At 41.2% G+C, this 17,434-nt stretch overlaps 1 protein-coding gene across 1 annotated transcript in view; it reads right to left on the bottom strand.

Annotated features, from left to right (window-relative positions):
- Window positions 1-936: 936 nt before the first annotated feature.
- Window positions 937-17,434, bottom strand: part of CHMP4B (charged multivesicular body protein 4B) — a 107,791-nt gene continuing 91,293 nt past the window's right edge. The window contains exon 5 of the mRNA XM_029613990.1: window positions 937-2,556. Within this exon, the coding sequence (XP_029469850.1) occupies window positions 2,492-2,556 (65 nt within the window). The 3' untranslated portion in view covers window positions 937-2,491. The remainder of the gene's footprint in view (window positions 2,557-17,434) is intronic.

Genomic DNA, 17,434 nt, shown 5'->3' on the forward strand with positions numbered 1-17,434 from the left:
CATAGCAGCTGAATCCCAAGTATTTTCTGAGAACCCACAGTAGCTGTAACAGGGCTTCCGAGTCAACCAAATAATATTTCTTCACTATGGGAGAAACTGGATAATTGGAAAACCAAAATTTGCTATGTTTTAAAGAAACATTGTCCATGGAAAATATACACCTGAAGTTTATACAATGTCACAAAGTATTCAATTGATTAATAGATGAGCAGTGTGTAATGTTCTACTCAAGAAAAGGAAAAGGAAATCTATCAGAAGCCTTGGGTGTAATTCCATAATGCATAACAAATAGTATTTGCTGAAACACTAGCCAATGCTGGATATTCAAAGGATACTCATGCCAGTGAAGTGAGCACTGAATTACATACTGTTACCAGTTGCTGTTCATACAGCTCAACCACCTTTTTGTAGAAAGTTGGATTATTATGAATTGTTGCTTGGAGAATAGTCCTTTCACAATATTTTGACAAAGATAAGCAAAAAATATATGGATGACTAACTCAGTACATCTGTGGTTACTTTGACAGCCATCAGGTCAGTGAAGAGACAGCCCAATTATACTGGGTTTAAATAGTACAGAGTCAGCTATGCATTACAGAGAAGAACAAAGTGACAGCGCAGTAGGCAAACATTTCTTTAAAGAAGATCACTCTCTTAAGGACTTCAGAATTAGACAAGAATGGAGAACACGTGCAATTATCAAATACTTTACAGTCAACACAAACTGACTTAAGATCTTCACCTTTTCACCCATTATCAGTTGAAGTTTGCCCACTTTGATTTAAAGCCAGTGTAACTCTGATGCAAGCTTAGCAGTTCTCAAAAGCTTCTCACCGATGCACTGAGTTAGTCCAATAAAATGGTATTATATACGGCTTGTTTGTTGACCCTTATTTCTATGTGAAAGAGCAAAACAGTACATAAAAACAGACAAAATATGAAAAATCAACATTTAATGGAAAGTGCAAACCAGTTTTCATTTGATTAAACTAATGTATGGATCGCAAGTCATCACTGATAGCAATGGGCACTGCAGCTCTAGGTTTCAAAAAACCCAAAGAACACATTTCACACCTATAACTAAAACAAAAACCTTTCCTTATCTGCCAAGCATCATTTGTCAATTTCAAATTTGTTTTTACCAGCTTAAAAAGAGTTGACATTAAACAGGAACATTTATAGTGAGGACCAAAATGGGCCCTCATTCAAGCTTAAATGGAAAACAATTCATAATATACAGACAAACGAGAAAGCACAACTTCTCCTTCCTAGATCAGGGGAAGCCTACAGCTCCATGTTTTCAAACGCACAACAATTTTTTGAGAAATGTGGTATTTTATATGAATTAAAAGAAAGTGTGCTCTGTGCAAAGAACAACGGACAAGTAATTATATGGTGCCAGCAAGAAATCAGAGCTTCTTACCTGCAACAGGGGTTCTCTGAGGATACAAGGATGTCTATCCTCACAAATGGCTTGTCACCACTAAAAACAGTTTTTGCCCACTGGCATTGTTTGGGGGCGTTTTCCCCATTTTTTGTCCAGGGCAGTCTGTATCTAGGGATTCCCCATGTGTGAGGACAGCAGAAAGTCAGCCTTCACAAAACCTGCTTCCCCCCCTTGGATTGAAGGGGGCACTGCATGGATACAGTAGTATAACATGCTTCATATGCTCAGTAAGACATGCTCAAAGTTTCTAGAAACTCTGAAATCAAATTTCCAGCACTGGCTCCATCTAATGATGCCACCCATGTGTGAGAACTGCCATCCTGCTTGTCCTCTGAGAAGAATCTTACCATTAAAATAAAATTAAGCAGCTCTTCCTGGATTCTTGGAAGCAGCCATGCCAGAGAGCAACACAACTTATCTCTCAGTCAACACAGGTCAATTGGACCCAGTGGGTAGGTCATCACAAATGATCTCACTAGGTTAACAACACAGCCTGGATTCTGAGTCAGATAATGGGTATTATGACCATAACCAAACCTGTTCCCAGGTATTTGGTAGGAAACAATTTAAAGAATTTCAAAAACAATGAATCAACAGTAATATTTTCAAATGGTGGAGGGAGAACATTTTGTTTGAATGAACTTTTGAAATATTGATGTTAATACACAAAGAATACAACTTTCTTTTAAAATTGGGGAAAAAAACATCTATAAGTTGTAGGCTAGTGTGACCACACGAAAAAAATCCCAAGTGCCAAGACAAAAAAGGGTTTTTTAAATACCTAGCTTCTTCCTCTTTATATTTTTTTTTATTTTTTACAAAGTCAGCATTAAAAATTGCAGTCAGACGTCCTTTGTTTTATTTTTAGTAGACCATGCTATACAGTATTCAGCAATGCAGCCCCACTGCTCTGGACTAAGATTAAGAGAAAAATATTTTGCTTAACGCTTTCCTCCCTCCCCCACCACACACCATATGTACATCCACAGCAACAAGTGACAAAAGTCTGTGTTTCTATACACAAGCCAAGAGTTGTTCTGGTGGTTACATTGAAGCCCAGTTTTCCAGCTCCTTCATATCATCATCCTCCTCCTCTTGTTTTTTCTTGGCTATAAAAAAAAATAAATAAATAAATTGCAATTTAAGAAACAGAAAAATTATCACCATTTGTAATGAATTTGTTTTAACAAAGCCGTCAAAATCATAACCTTGCTAACTATGAAAAACACACACTACAGAGCATGTAAAAGCCAAAAAAGAGAAAAAGGTGTTCTTACTAGCTAAGAACTCCATATTATATTATTGGAGACCCAGCAACTCTTCATCTGTAACTCAGTAGAGAAATATTTTGCATAATTTCCTAATCATATTACAATTTGCTGGGAGAGAGGGGTCTTTTAAGAAGAAAAAGGCAGTCAGATACAGTTGTGATCACAAGTTTACATACCCCTGGCAGAATTTGTAAGATGTGTAGCATTAAAAAAAAAAGTGCTCAGAAAAAAAACATTTATTTTTAATGTTTTTCAAATTAAACTACTATGCGTTACAGAATAGCACAATCAATAAACAAACCATAGCAATAAAGGAAATAAAATGGTCCTGTTCAAAAGTTTGCATACCCTTGAACGTTTGGGCTGATTATATACACTCAAACTGACACACACAGGTTGAATGGCAATGAAAGGTAAGTATCCACACCTGTACCTTGTCTGATTGTAATTAGTGTCTGTATATCAATAGTCAATGAGTTTCTTAGCTCTCGAGAAACCCTTGTGCATTTCATTCAGGGCTGCACTGACACTGGTGGTTACTTAAGTATGGGGCAAGCAAAAAAATTGTGAAAAGATCTGCAACAAAAGTAGTGCAACTTTATAAATAATGAAAAGGATATAAAAAGATATCCAAAGATTTGAAAATGCCAATCAGTACTGTTCAACTCTGATCAAGAAATGGAAAACTATGGGTTCTGTTAATACCAAGCCACAGTCAGGTTGACCAAGAAAGATTTCAGATACAACTGCCAGGAAAATGTGTTGGGATGCAAAGAAAAACTCACAAGCAATTTCTACTGAATACAGGCTTCTCTGAAACAAAGCAGTGAGGGTGTTTCTACATGCACAATCAGGAGATACTTGAACAAAAATGGGCTGCATGGTACAGATGTCAGAAAACTGACATTGCTGCACCAACACCACAAAAGAGCCCACTTACAATATGCCAAACAGCACCTACAAAAGCCTCAAAACCTCTGGAACAAAATAATTTGGAGTGATGAGACCAAAATTGAACTTTATGGCGACAACCATAAACACTTTGTTTAGAGAGGAGTCAACAAGGCCTAGGAAGAAGAGCACACCATCCCTACCATGAAACATGGAGTTGAATCTCTGCTGTTTTGGGGGTGGGTAAGCTACAGTGGCAAAACTGGTAACATTAAGTGTCGGTTGTCTGACCCATTGACAGCCACCACTTCCGTTAATAAGGAGGTGCTAGGGACACGCTAGTGTCCCTATCGCCTCCATATTAGCGCGCAGCCTCATTTGAATACAAAATTGCGCGCCCAGAGAGCAGGTGCTCGACTCACAGTGCTGGCTCTCCCGCACCTCTTATTGCCTCGGCTGCAACAAGACTTTCCAATATCACAATGATCTTAAACGATAAGGCCAAGTCAAATCTTCATTGGCTGTAGCAGAAGAAAGTGAAGGTTCTGGAGTGGCTATCAGAGTCTCCTGACCTCAGCATCATTGAGCCACTTTGGGGAAAACTCAAACATGCAGTTCATGCTAGACAACCAAAGAATTTACAGGATCTGGAGGCTTTTTGCCAAGAGGAATGGGCAGGTTTACCACATGAGAAAATAAAGGGCCTCATTCACAACTATCACAAAAGACTACAAGCCATCATTAATGAAAAAAGTGGGAAATTCACAATATTAAGAACTAAGGGTATGCAAACTTTTGAACAGGATCATTTTATTATTTCCTTTATTGCTATGGTTTGTTTACTAATTGTGCTATTCTGTGATGCATAATAGTTTAATTTGAAACATTAAAAACAGAAATATGTTTTGTCTGATCACTCATTTTCTTAAAATGGTACATATCTTACAAATTCTGCCAGTGGTATTTAAGCTTATGAGCACAACTGTATATAGCAGCAATATATTCAAGCTCTCTCTCATGCTGCTAAAAGTTAGTCCTCCTTTGGTATCTATCAGGCCGATACAGTAAGGAGCTGTAGGAAGAGGTGCGTTACGGCCGGGCGCACCCGCGTTTGCCGCACGCACAGTTCGGATCACCTACCGCTCGATACTGTATTTAAATAGCTTGCAAATGCAAGCCGCGTCCATGAAGCGTTAGGCCCGCGCAATCCATTTTACTGTATAGAGCGCTATACAGCGCCTATACAGTATCCTGGGTGCGTTGGTACTTGTCATTTCAAATGTCATTTCAAATGACGTGTGAAATGACAGGTACCAGGGGGGTTTGCGAGTCCTCTCCCCCACTCCCAAAGCAAGGCAGCGTGAAAATTAAAACAAAAGTGAATAAAGTGTAATAAGAGTAATAAAAGTAAACTTACTGCATGTGAATTTTCTTTGAACAGTCCTCTCTCTCTCTCCTTCCCCGGGCGGGCGAAAGCGTACGGGTGAAAGTGAATGAATGCAATTTGGGCGCTCAAGGCAGTGCATTAGCGAACGCCAACGTCACACGCCTTGAGCGACCAAATTGCACGCACAGGCACACATTCATTCACCTTCGCCGGCGGGGGCTGCTGGAAGCCACTTTCGCCGCCGGCTCCCTCCGCTGGATGGATGCATGCACGCCCGCCGGCGAAGGTGGGTGAGTGAATGAATGCACGCCGGCTCCCACCGAGTACGGGCGTGCATTCATTCGCTTTCGCCGCTGGCTGCCCCCGGGAGGCAGGGGAGCCGCAGTACGCGCCTCGGGAGGAGGAAGAGAGAGAGAGAGGACTGTTCAAAGAAAATTCACATGCAGTAAGTTTACTTTTATTATACTTTATTTACTTTTGTTTTAATGACATGTCAATTTTCGCCCTGCTTCGGGAGGGGGGGGGGGATTTTGACCGGAGCCTGCCTATTGCTGTCACACCACACTAACGCCAGGGTAAGGGTCCCGGGGGGTGAGGGAGTCGTTTGCCCATGAAATTTCGTCTCTCTGACCAGACGCTCCACACCAACGCAGGGGTAAGGGTAGGCAGTAAGTTAGCAGGTTAAATGTGCGGCAAAACTACAGGTTAAAAAGGAGATAATCGGGGCGCACATTGCTGTATGGGAGGGAATAGCTAATTGGAGCGTTTACATCTCATATACATGTTGCGGGCGGAAAGGGTTACCAGTTGATTTAAAGAAGCAGTAAGGATGAGTTTAAAGGGGTACTGAATCGCGGGTTGGACTTACGCAGCCAAATTGTGAGTTAGAAGCGGGTTAGAAGCAGGGTAACCGCGGCCGCGCTTTACTGTATCGGCCTGTATGATAGGAAAGAGGGTGGGTTATTTCATTCCCCCCCCCCCCTTCTTGGATCTAGGATTATAATGTATGCTGAACATTTAGCCATAGATAAGATGGGAAGGGGGATAGTGCTAAAAGTATGAATATTGTTTTACCATCATTTTGTTTCTCAATATGTGAAAAATGGTGTGTGTCATTGGCTGTTACTCATTGGATATTTCATTGTTCATAATAATAAAAAAAAGGTTTAAATCTAAAATAGTATTTTACCTGCAGAAATCAGGGCTTTGATTATTGCCCAAACTGTATTGTTCAATAATTTGTGTACTTTTATCTGAAGTCAGCAGAGGCAAGATTTGAGGCAAGGAGAGATGGGCCAGTGAACAAAGCACATAATTTTATATAATCAAAACTGTGCGTCATCTCTGAGGGGAACATTATGTGCAGAGAAAGCAGATGCAATCTAGGTGCAATATTTTCCCCTGAGGACAATTGTTAAAGTAGAAGCCTGTGCAGACTTTTGCTTTAATGTGCAAACCCCGCAGGTAAAAGTACCTGCGGGGTTTGCACATTGTGAGGTGTGAGGGTTCGAGTCCTGCTGTCGCTCCTTGTGACCTTGGGCAAGTCACTTTACCCTCCATTGCCTCAGATACAAATTTAAGATTGTAAACCAAGTGCAAAAAGTGGAATATAAACCTAAATAAATACATTATTGACCCCAAATCATGTTCTTCTTGAAACCAGGTTCCTTACTCAACTGGTCTTTCCAATGATGGACCTCGGGTGTATCTTACTGTTCAGATTAAACAGAGAAATATGACAGCACAAAGATCGAATGTCCTATCCAGTCTGCCCATCCGCCCAACTAATTTAGCTTTGCAATTCTCATCAATCCCTCAGAGATCCCCTATGTTTATCCCATGTTTTCTTGAATCCAGACATTGTTTTTGTCTCCACCACCTCCACTACACTCTCTAAAGAAATATTTTCTAAGATTACTCCTGAGCTTACCCTCTTGATCTAGAACTTCCTTTCCATTGAAAAAGGCTTGCATCTTGTGCAGGGAAACACTGGAAGTATTTGTCTATATCATATCCTCCCTATCTTGTCTTTCCTCCAGAGAAAGTCATGTAGCCATGCTTTTCTATCTTTGCGGCACATAGTACAGCTATACACATAAATAAACTCTAATCCCAAAATTTCAGTGTTTAGGGCCAAATTTATGCAAAGGACACACAGTACCAGGGCTAAGTCCCACTTCACAAGCACTCTGTTCTTTCAACACTGGGGCATGGATTCTTTGAGCAAGGAGGAGAGGGGGTTGAACCTGCAGGGCCAAAGGTGTACAGAGGAAAAAGTCTCTCTTGCTCACCCTCCAAAAAAAAAAAACGAAAAAAAAAACAACACACACACACACACACACAACTCCAAGCTATTATCATCATCCTGCATTTTTAGGTTTCCAGTTCAATAAGAACCAGCTTCAGTTTACCTGGATTTTCCCTTTATTTATTAACCCTTCCCCATAATGATGGTTCATAAGTCATAAGCAGCAAATCCAGCCCTGATAAGCAGAAGCCATATAACAGGGTGGCCAACTCTGGTTCTCGAGAGCCACAAACAGGCCAGATTTTCAGGATATCCACAATGAATATTCATGAGAGTGCATGCAAATCTCTCTTATTTCCAATGTCCCTACCCATTCCTTCCCTTCCCCCCCCCCCCCCCCCGCCGATAACAAGAAGGGAGAGCAAGAAAAACAAATGTTACAACAATAGGTTCACCGCTAAGTGATCAACAAATAGTGGCCCCTAGATGGTCAGTATATTTGAGGAAACCCCCTAAAACCCTATAGTCTGAAGTTGTCTTAGGTCCTATGTCATTAGATTGGAGCTGAGTGTCTCCAGGCCAAGTAGGGGTCCCAAATTGAAGAGAATCTGTCGAGTCTGTGGTTCTTGGCCGCCGTGAGTCTATTCATGGTGCAAACTATCTAGGCGGAACGCCACGTCTTGGCTCATGGGGGCATATTTCTCCTTCCACTTTGACACAATCTCCATTCATGTTGCGATGCATATTTGCTGAATCAGATGTTGGGTAGTTGAATTTACATCTGGAGCCAGAACGTTCAAAGCAGCTGTTTCCTTTGGCAGATTGATTGTGCTTTTCAAAATTTTATGTATTATGGTAGACCCCTGCTGCCATAAACACTGTACAAACTGACATTCCCACCACATATGGAGAAATGATCCTGAAGAGGAGCAACCCCACCAACATAAGTCAGTCAATTGGGGGGAAATCTTGTGGAGCTTTTCTGGAGTGTAGTACCATCTGAACAGCAGCTTATAGCTGTTTTCAACCAACAAGGAGGATATCGAGGATGCTTTAATTGATTGAAAAATAGTTAGCTACTCCTCAGTTGAGGGCAACTTTCCTAAATCCTGTTCCCATGCTCTTATGTGGGCAGGTTTGACCCTTGGGTTACCATTCAATAGTATATAAATCTTAGAAATTATGCCTCTTATATGGTCAGCCTGTGAACAATAACCTTCAAAAAGGGATTTAGCATGTGCTAGATCTGATTTTGCTTGTATGTCCATTATAAAGTGTTTGATCTGAAGGTAAGATACAAATTCTGAATGTGGACGCTAATATGTGGATTGTAGGTCACTAAAGGAGATCTTTCCATTTAAATATACATGTTCAGTAAGAGTCAGCCCTCCAAACTTTAAAGGCTTGGTCAGGTATACTGGGGGTAAAATGGATGTGGAAAAGATGAGTGGAAATATGACGCAGAACCCACAAGCTGGCGTTTCCAATTAGACCAAATTTTTAAAGTGTGTCATGTGGTGGGTGCCATTGCAGAGCATGGGCGCCAAGAGCGGCGCAGCTGCCATATTTATTTATTTTATTTATTTATTAACTTTTACTATACCAATGTTCGTGGACACACAACACACCGGTTTACAAAAAACTGAAGCAGGCAGAAAATTACAATGAACAGGGAGGGGTAGAAGGAGCAGGTAAGAAAAGGGTGAGATGGGGGAGGAGAAAGAGCAGCGAGAAGGAGAGAGGGTACACGAGAGCAAATTGATAGGAATAAACAATAATTGAACAGTGAGAGATAACAAAAAAGAAAAACTTTGATAAGGTTGCTTGAAGAGGCATGTCTTCCATCCAAAACTGCTCTAATTGGACCCAGCGTTTCACTGTTCTGGTATTATACCAGTCTATAATCTGTTGTCTTTAGGCTATGTAATACCATAATAAATTAGGTACACCTAGTCCTCCATTTGATTTGGATTGGTAAAAGACCGACTGAGCTACTCTGGGTGGTCTCTGTTTTCATATAAAACATACATTTCTTTTGCCAGATTCTTAGCTTAGAGTTGGGAAGCCATATAGGGAGGGTCTGAAACAGGTAGAGGAACCTCAGTAAAATATTCATTTTAATTGTGGATATTCTGCCCAAACAAGTTAGAGGGAGGTGCTCCCATCTATCCAGGTCCCATTGAATTTTGTGAATAAGGGATTGTAGTTTCGTGAGTAGAGTAGAGTTAATTTAAGTTTTTATCTATATGGCCACCCAGGTACTTAATTTTATGTGGGGCCCATTTGAAGGGGTGTTGCGATTTTAAGTGGGATTCTAGCTGTGCATTGCAGGTGACATTAAGAAGTTCTGATTTGTCCCAGTTGATTTTGAAGCCAGACACCGAGCTAAGTATGTCCAAGTTGGATTCAATGGCTAACAGTGAAATATGTGGCTTGGTGATAGTGAATAAGATGTTGTCTGCAAATAGGAATAATTTAAAGGACTGGTTGCCAAATTGAAATCCAGATACAAGCGGATCCTCTGATGGTAATGACAAGTGGTTCCAGAAATAGGGCAAATAAAAGGGGTGAAAGGGGGCAGCCTTGCTTAGTTCTCCTCTGTACTTCAAAAGCATCAGAGTAGCCTCCATTAATTTTGTGAGAAGCTGTAGGCTTGTGATAGAGAGATATAAGCCAATTTTGGAAGAATACGCCAAAGTCCATTTTATCTAACACACGGGCCGATACAGCAAACTGCACGCACAGTTCGGATCACCTACCGCTCGATACTGTATTTAAATGGCATGCAAATGCAAGCCGCGTCCATCCCGCGTCCATGAAGCACAATCCATTTTACTGTATAGGCGCTATACGGCGAAGGATGAATACGTGCACGCCTGTACGTCCAATATGGGCACCCAAGGCAGCGAAGGCGCATGCGCACATGCCGTGACCGGCTGGACGTCGGAGGTCACGGCATGTGTGCATGCGCCTTCGCTGCCTTGGGCGCTGATATTGGACCTACAGGCGTGCACGTATTCATCCTTCGCCGGCGGGGCTGCTGAAGCCGCTCTCTCTCCACGTCCTTCTACTTCTACTGCTGCTGCTGGGGGCTTGCGTGGCCGCGGCCAGGGCAGGTGAGTGCGGGCTGGGGGAAAGTTTGGGACTGTGAAATTTCGTCTCTCTCTGCTTGGGCTTGGATTGGGTTGGTTTGGTTTGGGACTGGGCGGCTAAGTGCGAGAAGCATTTTTTTTCTGTGGATTGGGTTGGTTTGGGACTGGGCGGCTAAGTGCGAGAAGCATTTTTTTTCTGAGGATTGGGTTGGTTTGGGACTGGGCGGCTAAGTGCAAGAAGCATTTTTTTTTTCTGTGGATTGGGTTGGTTTGGGACTGGGCGGCTTTTGGTGGTAGAATCAGATAATTACATTCTTGTGAATACAGACAGTGCAATGGAATGTATGGGATCATGCTGAGCAACCAGTGAACCACACTAATGCAAGGGTCAGGGTAGGCGGTAAATTAGTAGGTTAGAGACGCAGCAAGATAGCAGGTTAAAAAGGCGATAGTCGGAGCGCACTTTACTGTATGGGAGGGAATAGCTAATCGGATCGTTTACATACATATACATGCCGCGGGCGGAAAGGGATACGTGTCGAGTTAAAGAAGCGGTAAGGATCGGTAAAAACAGATAGTGAATCGCGGGTTAGACTTACGCAGCGAAATTGTGAGTACACAGCGGGTTAGAAACGGGGTAACTGCGGCTGCGCTTTACGGTATCGGCCTGACAGATGGCCAATGGACCATATCAAACACCTTTTCGGCATCTATGGCGAGTTGTAGGGTTTCAGTCTGGTCTCTGTGGGCTCCCCAAATAATATTAAGGATTTTTCGCACATTGTCACTAGCTTTTCTGCCTGGAATAAATCCAGCTTGGTCTTGGTGAATGAGCTGGGCGGTCAGCTAGTATTTTCACTAGCAATTTTATATCTAGATTTATCAGTGATATGGGCCTATAAGAACCACAGATGGTAGGGTCCTGTCCTGGTTTAGCAATAATTGTTATAACGGCTTTATTGGAATCTGGTAGTAGGGAGTCTCCACTACGTAAGAAGTTAAATACTCTGTAGATGTGATACTAGAAATGGGGCTAACTGCTTGTAAAATTTGGCTGTCAGGCCATCGGGTCCAAGGGATTTACCTAATTTGAGATTCTTAATAGCCAACAAGATTTCAGGAGTAGATATTTCACAGTCTACAGCTTCCTCTGTCAAGGATGTTTAAGCTACCTTGTTCAGGTATTTTGTTATTGCTTCCTTAGAGATAGTGGGATATGAGCTATATAATTTCTGGTAGAATTTAAGAAACTGTTTCCTAATATCAGTGTTTGTAGTGAGCATTTGGCCTGCTTCGTTTTTAACCTTTAGTATATGGTTTTGGGAGGTAGCCTCTCTCTCAATTTATTTGCTAGCATCTTTCTAGCTTTTTCCCCTCCTTCTAAATATTTATGTTTAGCCAATTCCATTTGAAAAGCTATATGTTCAGTTTCTAAATGCCATGATCCTCTCTAGCTCTGAGGGAGGAGGAATAGTCTAGTGGTTAGAGCAGTGGGCTATGAACCAGGAGACCAGGGTTTGAGTCCTGCTGTCGCTCCTTGTGACCTTGGGCAAGTCACTTTATCCTCCCCTGTACCTCAGGTACAAAACTTAGATTGTAAGCCCTCTGGGGATAGAGAAATACCTACAGTACCTGAATGTAAACCGATGTGATATCTCAGATCGAATGGCTGTATATAAAAATAATTAATAAATAAATATTAAGCTGTGCTAGGCTTTTTTTGGACCTATGCGTGGAGGGCTGTCTGGTGAGGTATTGTATTTCCTGGAGGAGTTTAGTTTTAGCCTCCTGAAAAAACACCCCCCCTAATGGTAGCTTTGAAACAGTGCCAAATTATAAGTGGGGAGGATACTGAGCTCTGATTGTTAAGGAAGAACTCCTGAATGATGGAGGTAGTAGCTTTGGTATAGGTCGGCTCCTGTAAGAGCGAATCATTAAGGCGCCAGAATCTTTTCCCTTTATCATACTGGTCGAAGTGCATATCTAAGGATATTGGGGCATGTTTGGACCATGAAATAATTCCCACCTCCGCCTTTAAGTTATGAGTCAAGGATTTATCTATTGGCAGGTAATCTATTCTTGAGTATGAGTCGGGTGCTGCCGAATAGCATATATAACAGCGTGACTTTGGATATCAGGAGCGCCATATATCTATTAATTGGAAATCTTCCATGAAATATCTTAAAGCTGCCGTCTGAGTTTTATCCAAGTAAGAGGTGCCTTTAGATGTATCAAGGCTACTCGTTAGGACTACATTGAGATCGCCACCCATTATTAAAAATCCAGAGCTGTGCGTGAGGAGTGTTTGGTGTAGTTTTTGGAAAAAGGTTGCCTGATCTTTGTTAGGAACAAACATTTACTAGTGTTTAGATTTGGCCATTAATCAATAACCTTTCTTGTGGGTCTGGTATACACAGGGTACATTCACAGATAAAATCTTTGGATAGCAATATACACATCCCTGTATTCTTGGCAGAGATTCTACGGGGTGTAAAAAATTGATAGGGAAAACTAGGGGATTGGAGCAGATGTTTGTAACGGCGGGATAGGTGTTTTTCCTGGATGAATATAATGTCAGCTTTGTTGAATTCAAGCTCACGAAACAGCTTCCTCTTTTGTGGGGAGTTAAGCCCCTTGGCATTAATGGAGAGGAAACGGCATGACATCATCTGGTCAAGTTTTGGTTCTTGGCAAATGGTACAAATCTACCACCTTTCTCATCCAGTAAAAATAATGCTGTTACCCCATGAGCTCGCCTTCCGTTGAGAAATAAACCTAGATATGACCCGAGAGTGGGTTGTAAACGGGATAAAGTTAGGATTAACCATATATAGGTCACACACACTTTAGCGGTTGCAAATTCTACTTTTGTTAATAGGGGAAAAAAATATTACAGCAGCATTCACCCCTCCCTGAATAACCCTCCTTCCCCTGGCCTGAATCTGGTCCACAGTCACCTCCACACGGGCCATTACCACGCCCTGCTGTGGAGGAATTGCAGACATCACTGGAGCAATGTCCCAATTTCTCCCATATGAAGATAAGAATCATATCTACCTTTTTAAATACAAAATATTATGATTAGTAACTCAAATGCCAAATGTAATTGGAAGTCATAATTCTCGCGTATTAATGCCCTTCATTTAGTGGGGTACCTGTAGGTACCTAGTGAAGTTACAGGGTCCAAGTGTCTGGTATCAGGTTGTTCCTTGGCTGGATACTGAACCTCCTGAGTGCCTGCATAGCCTGCTGTTGCACTTCCCTGTTCTCTGCCAAGCTGGAGGTGTGTTTCTTAAGTTAGTCTTGGGTGGTGCCCGGGTACTGATGAAACCCTTGGATGTTAAGATTGGTAGTGCCTCCTTGGGGGCTTGTAGCTTGTATGCAATTCCATCTATCAAGGAGGAGATCCCAAATGGATGTAATCACCTATAACGGGTGTTTTCTTTCCTTAAAAAAGTGATCTTCCTAAAATCTTGCTGGTTTTGAAGGGTGGCCTGAGAGAGATCCGTGAAGATAGAGATTTCTTGGCCCTCCCATTGCCAGATTGCTTGTTTCCTTGCTGCTTGTGCCACCATTTCTTTCATGCTGTATTCGAGGAAGCAGACCACGATATCTCTGCTTTGGTTGGGAATAGGAGCACGCAGGGCTCGGTGGGCTCTATCGAGTTTTATATCAGGTAAAGCTGGTATTTCTTCTGTATTTGACGGTGTGAGAAGGAAGAGACAAAAATCGGGTGATTAGCATTCTACAGTCCTCATTTCCCTCTGGCTCTTTGAACCCCCGAAAACGTAAATTGATTCTTCGGGTTCTATTTTCTAAATCAGCAAGCTTAGCTTTAAGGATCTTGTTGTCTGTTTGGAGATCGGTGCACGTTGTATTGAGGGTTTTGGTAGTCTCAATCTGGCAGTCCAAACGTGTGTCTATGTCATCCGCTTGATGGCCCAGGGACGCCATCTCTTCCCGCATCTCATCCATGTGCTCAAGCATTTCTTGGTGGTACATTTTTATATCTTTTCTCAAGCTTGCAAACCATTCACGAAACTCTGCTCTGGTAGGCATGTCCGAGGAGATAGGCGCCTCCGGGTCAGAGTTGGATGTTTCCTCTTCAGGTGGTTTCATAGATCCACCATCTTGTGTGATGCATATTTCATTGTCGGGGCCTTCGATTTCAGCTTCTCCTTCATTGCAATACGAGAATCGACGAAAGTCGATATTTACACGTTTAGAGGACATAGCGCTGGTTTCTGCGTGCAAGTCCAGCTGGAATATATAAGGGCAAGTGCAAGATCGGCTTCGATGGAGGTAAATAGTTGTTTTGGGAGCAGCAGCTCTCGGTTTAAGCTGCCATCTCCAATGATGTCACTTTACCCTGGTTTAGACTTTTTAACCTGGTTTTATATCTTTGAGATAAAGCTTTTTATCTTCTACCCACCCTAGAGCCTGTGCAACCTTTCCTGTTTTGCTTGGTATTTCTTGGAGAGACATCTTTAGCAGAAAGATGCCTGACCCTATTTTAGTCCTAGTGTGCACAAGGACTTGTTCCTAGCTTCAAGGATCTGTGATTATGGCCTTTCAAAGTGATATATGGGAAGCCTAACGTGAAGACTTTGGTTCACTCAGCTTCCCAGAACCCGTTGCTGTCTCTGGCCTAACCAACTCTGGCATGAAGACCTCAGACTGACCCTAGCTTTGAAAGACTCTGGGAGACATCTGGAATGCATTTGGAGCTGTTCCAATATGATGGAGGGACATGAGGTCACAAAGCCCACATGGACGAGGCCACATTCTCACAGAAATACCGTCTCGACTGAGGGGCCCCAGTGAAATTAGAGAGTCCTGGAGATCCCCCTGAGCTTAAGAGAATGAAAGACTGACAGGACAAAGAACTAACAGAAGATTGACAGTAAGCAGCAGACACGTGGGTCTCAACTAGGATCTCAAGGTGGTAGGAGAGACAGGCTACGTAGATTTAGTTTGTCTTATTTGGACACAAGACACGTGGTATGTGATGCTCCCATTCATGGATTCCTATTAGGGATTATTGTATGTTTTATCTATAAAAAGCCAGCACTCACTGACATACGGTAAGACACACAGGAATAGCTCTAAAAAGATGGAGCTATTACTCCGTGCCTTCCAGAGGTCCCATAATTGCCTTTTGATATGCAATAATAAACTTAAATTTGTTCCTGCTAAATTTGGTGTAGTACCTCTGTATTCATGGGGCAGCCCAGTTAAGCTGATTTTAAAACTCTACAAAAGAGGAGCATTTAACTGAGAAATTTCTTTTCTCTCTTATGAATAACTGTGACACGAATACCAATATGAAAGTAATGTTTTTAGTTTTAATTTTCTTCACTTATAAAGTTTTATAGTTATGAAGAGCTCCTAATATCACCAGCACTTGAATAGAACCTGCAGATGAAGGCCTGCTGCTTTTAACATGTTTCTATTTAAGAGTCAGACATCAATCTGATAGAGAGCCCACAGTTAAGCACTATAAAAACTATTTAAAATTGCAAATGCAAACTACATTTAGTATTTGAAATACCCCCTTCAAATTCATGGACTGCCATCTTGCTTGCGCTCAGAGAAAAAGATTTTTCTATTATGCATTACTACTCACCTACAGTCACTATATATTATACTACACAGATGTCTTGTATCAGTTTAACTAATCAAATCTTCCAGCCAATAACCATAGGTTCCTATGTGTAGTATCTGCAAATTATATGTATGTGTCTGATGTTTCTACAATACTGTTTCCAAGGTACCTAACAAGCAACAAGATAATCAGCATTTACTTTTCCTTATACAAATAACTAGATATAGACCTGTACTTATTTTATTTGTTTTTTATATACCGATATTCAACTAGAGTCATCACATCGGTGTACATAAAGTTAGAAATGTTACATTGTAATAATCATAACAGTGAGAAGACTAAATGTAAAGAGAAGAAAAAATAAAAAGTGTGAAAAAAGTAATGAGAAATAGTTAAAATGAGATTAGAAGACGAATACGATTTATCATGTTGAGTATGCTTTTTGAAAAAGCCATATTTTCAGTTCTTTTTTAAAAGATTGTGAAGAAGGCTCAAGTCTTAAATCAACTGATATAGGTTATCTAAAGGTTATCTATGGATATCCACAAACACACATAACCCAACAAGGATGGCTTTTATTACTATGTCAAATAAGTGGTCTCTAAGCATCAGCTTCTGCACGATAGTCTCTCTGAATCACCACCTTTTCATCCTAGCTGTTATTTAGGGTGGAATTTAAGAAGTCACACTGTACATCAAGTCGCTGTCAAAATAAAAACAGCTGTCCAAAAATCCATTGCCCTGTACAGAAAAAAAAACTGTGCTCTGATATATACTATTCACCGAGGGCCAGATAACCTCATGACTATTTATAGTTTGGTTTCAGTGTTCTCCACAAATGTATAAGGAGACACTATTTTGGTGCCACTTTGCTTTCTAACTTTTAAAGTCATATAAATTAAGCTAGTTCAGTACACATTATGCTGGGTGTAAAGACAAATGAAAGCTAATGCTTTTTATAAAAGAACAAGTGGAGAGGGTAGATAGACTTCTAACTTTCATTTAAATATATGACAAAAGTTCATGGGAAATCAGATACTTAGACTGCCAATTCTCTGTCTATGGGAAAAGGCCTTGATGAATCAGGCCCTCAGTCATAGTTTTTGCACACTTCTGTTATAGTTTAATCTACATTGATAGTTTACATAACGCAGGGTTTATTCTGGACATACACTTTATTTTTACACTAAAACCAGAAAAAGAAAAAGAGGATGGGGAAGAGGATTTTTTTCTTTTTGTTTGTTTTTAAATACTGTTCTAAAATGTAATAAAATAGCCACATGGGCCTCTACTCTTCAACATTGCCTAAAGCCACAACATTTGACTGTGCTAGCTGCTAAATGGAGTAGAGATCTGGGGAACCAGATGAAGGAAAAGGATATTATCGCAATCATTCTCACAAGTGTACACATATATCAGCAGCCAATATGAGAGAAATAACGTTTAAGTTGCTTCACAGGAGCTATGTGACAAGGGAAAGGGAGTTAAAATGA

Source organism: Rhinatrema bivittatum, chromosome 8 (genome assembly GCF_901001135.1).
Source record: "Rhinatrema bivittatum chromosome 8, aRhiBiv1.1, whole genome shotgun sequence".
Lineage (NCBI taxonomy): Eukaryota > Metazoa > Chordata > Amphibia > Gymnophiona > Rhinatrematidae > Rhinatrema > Rhinatrema bivittatum.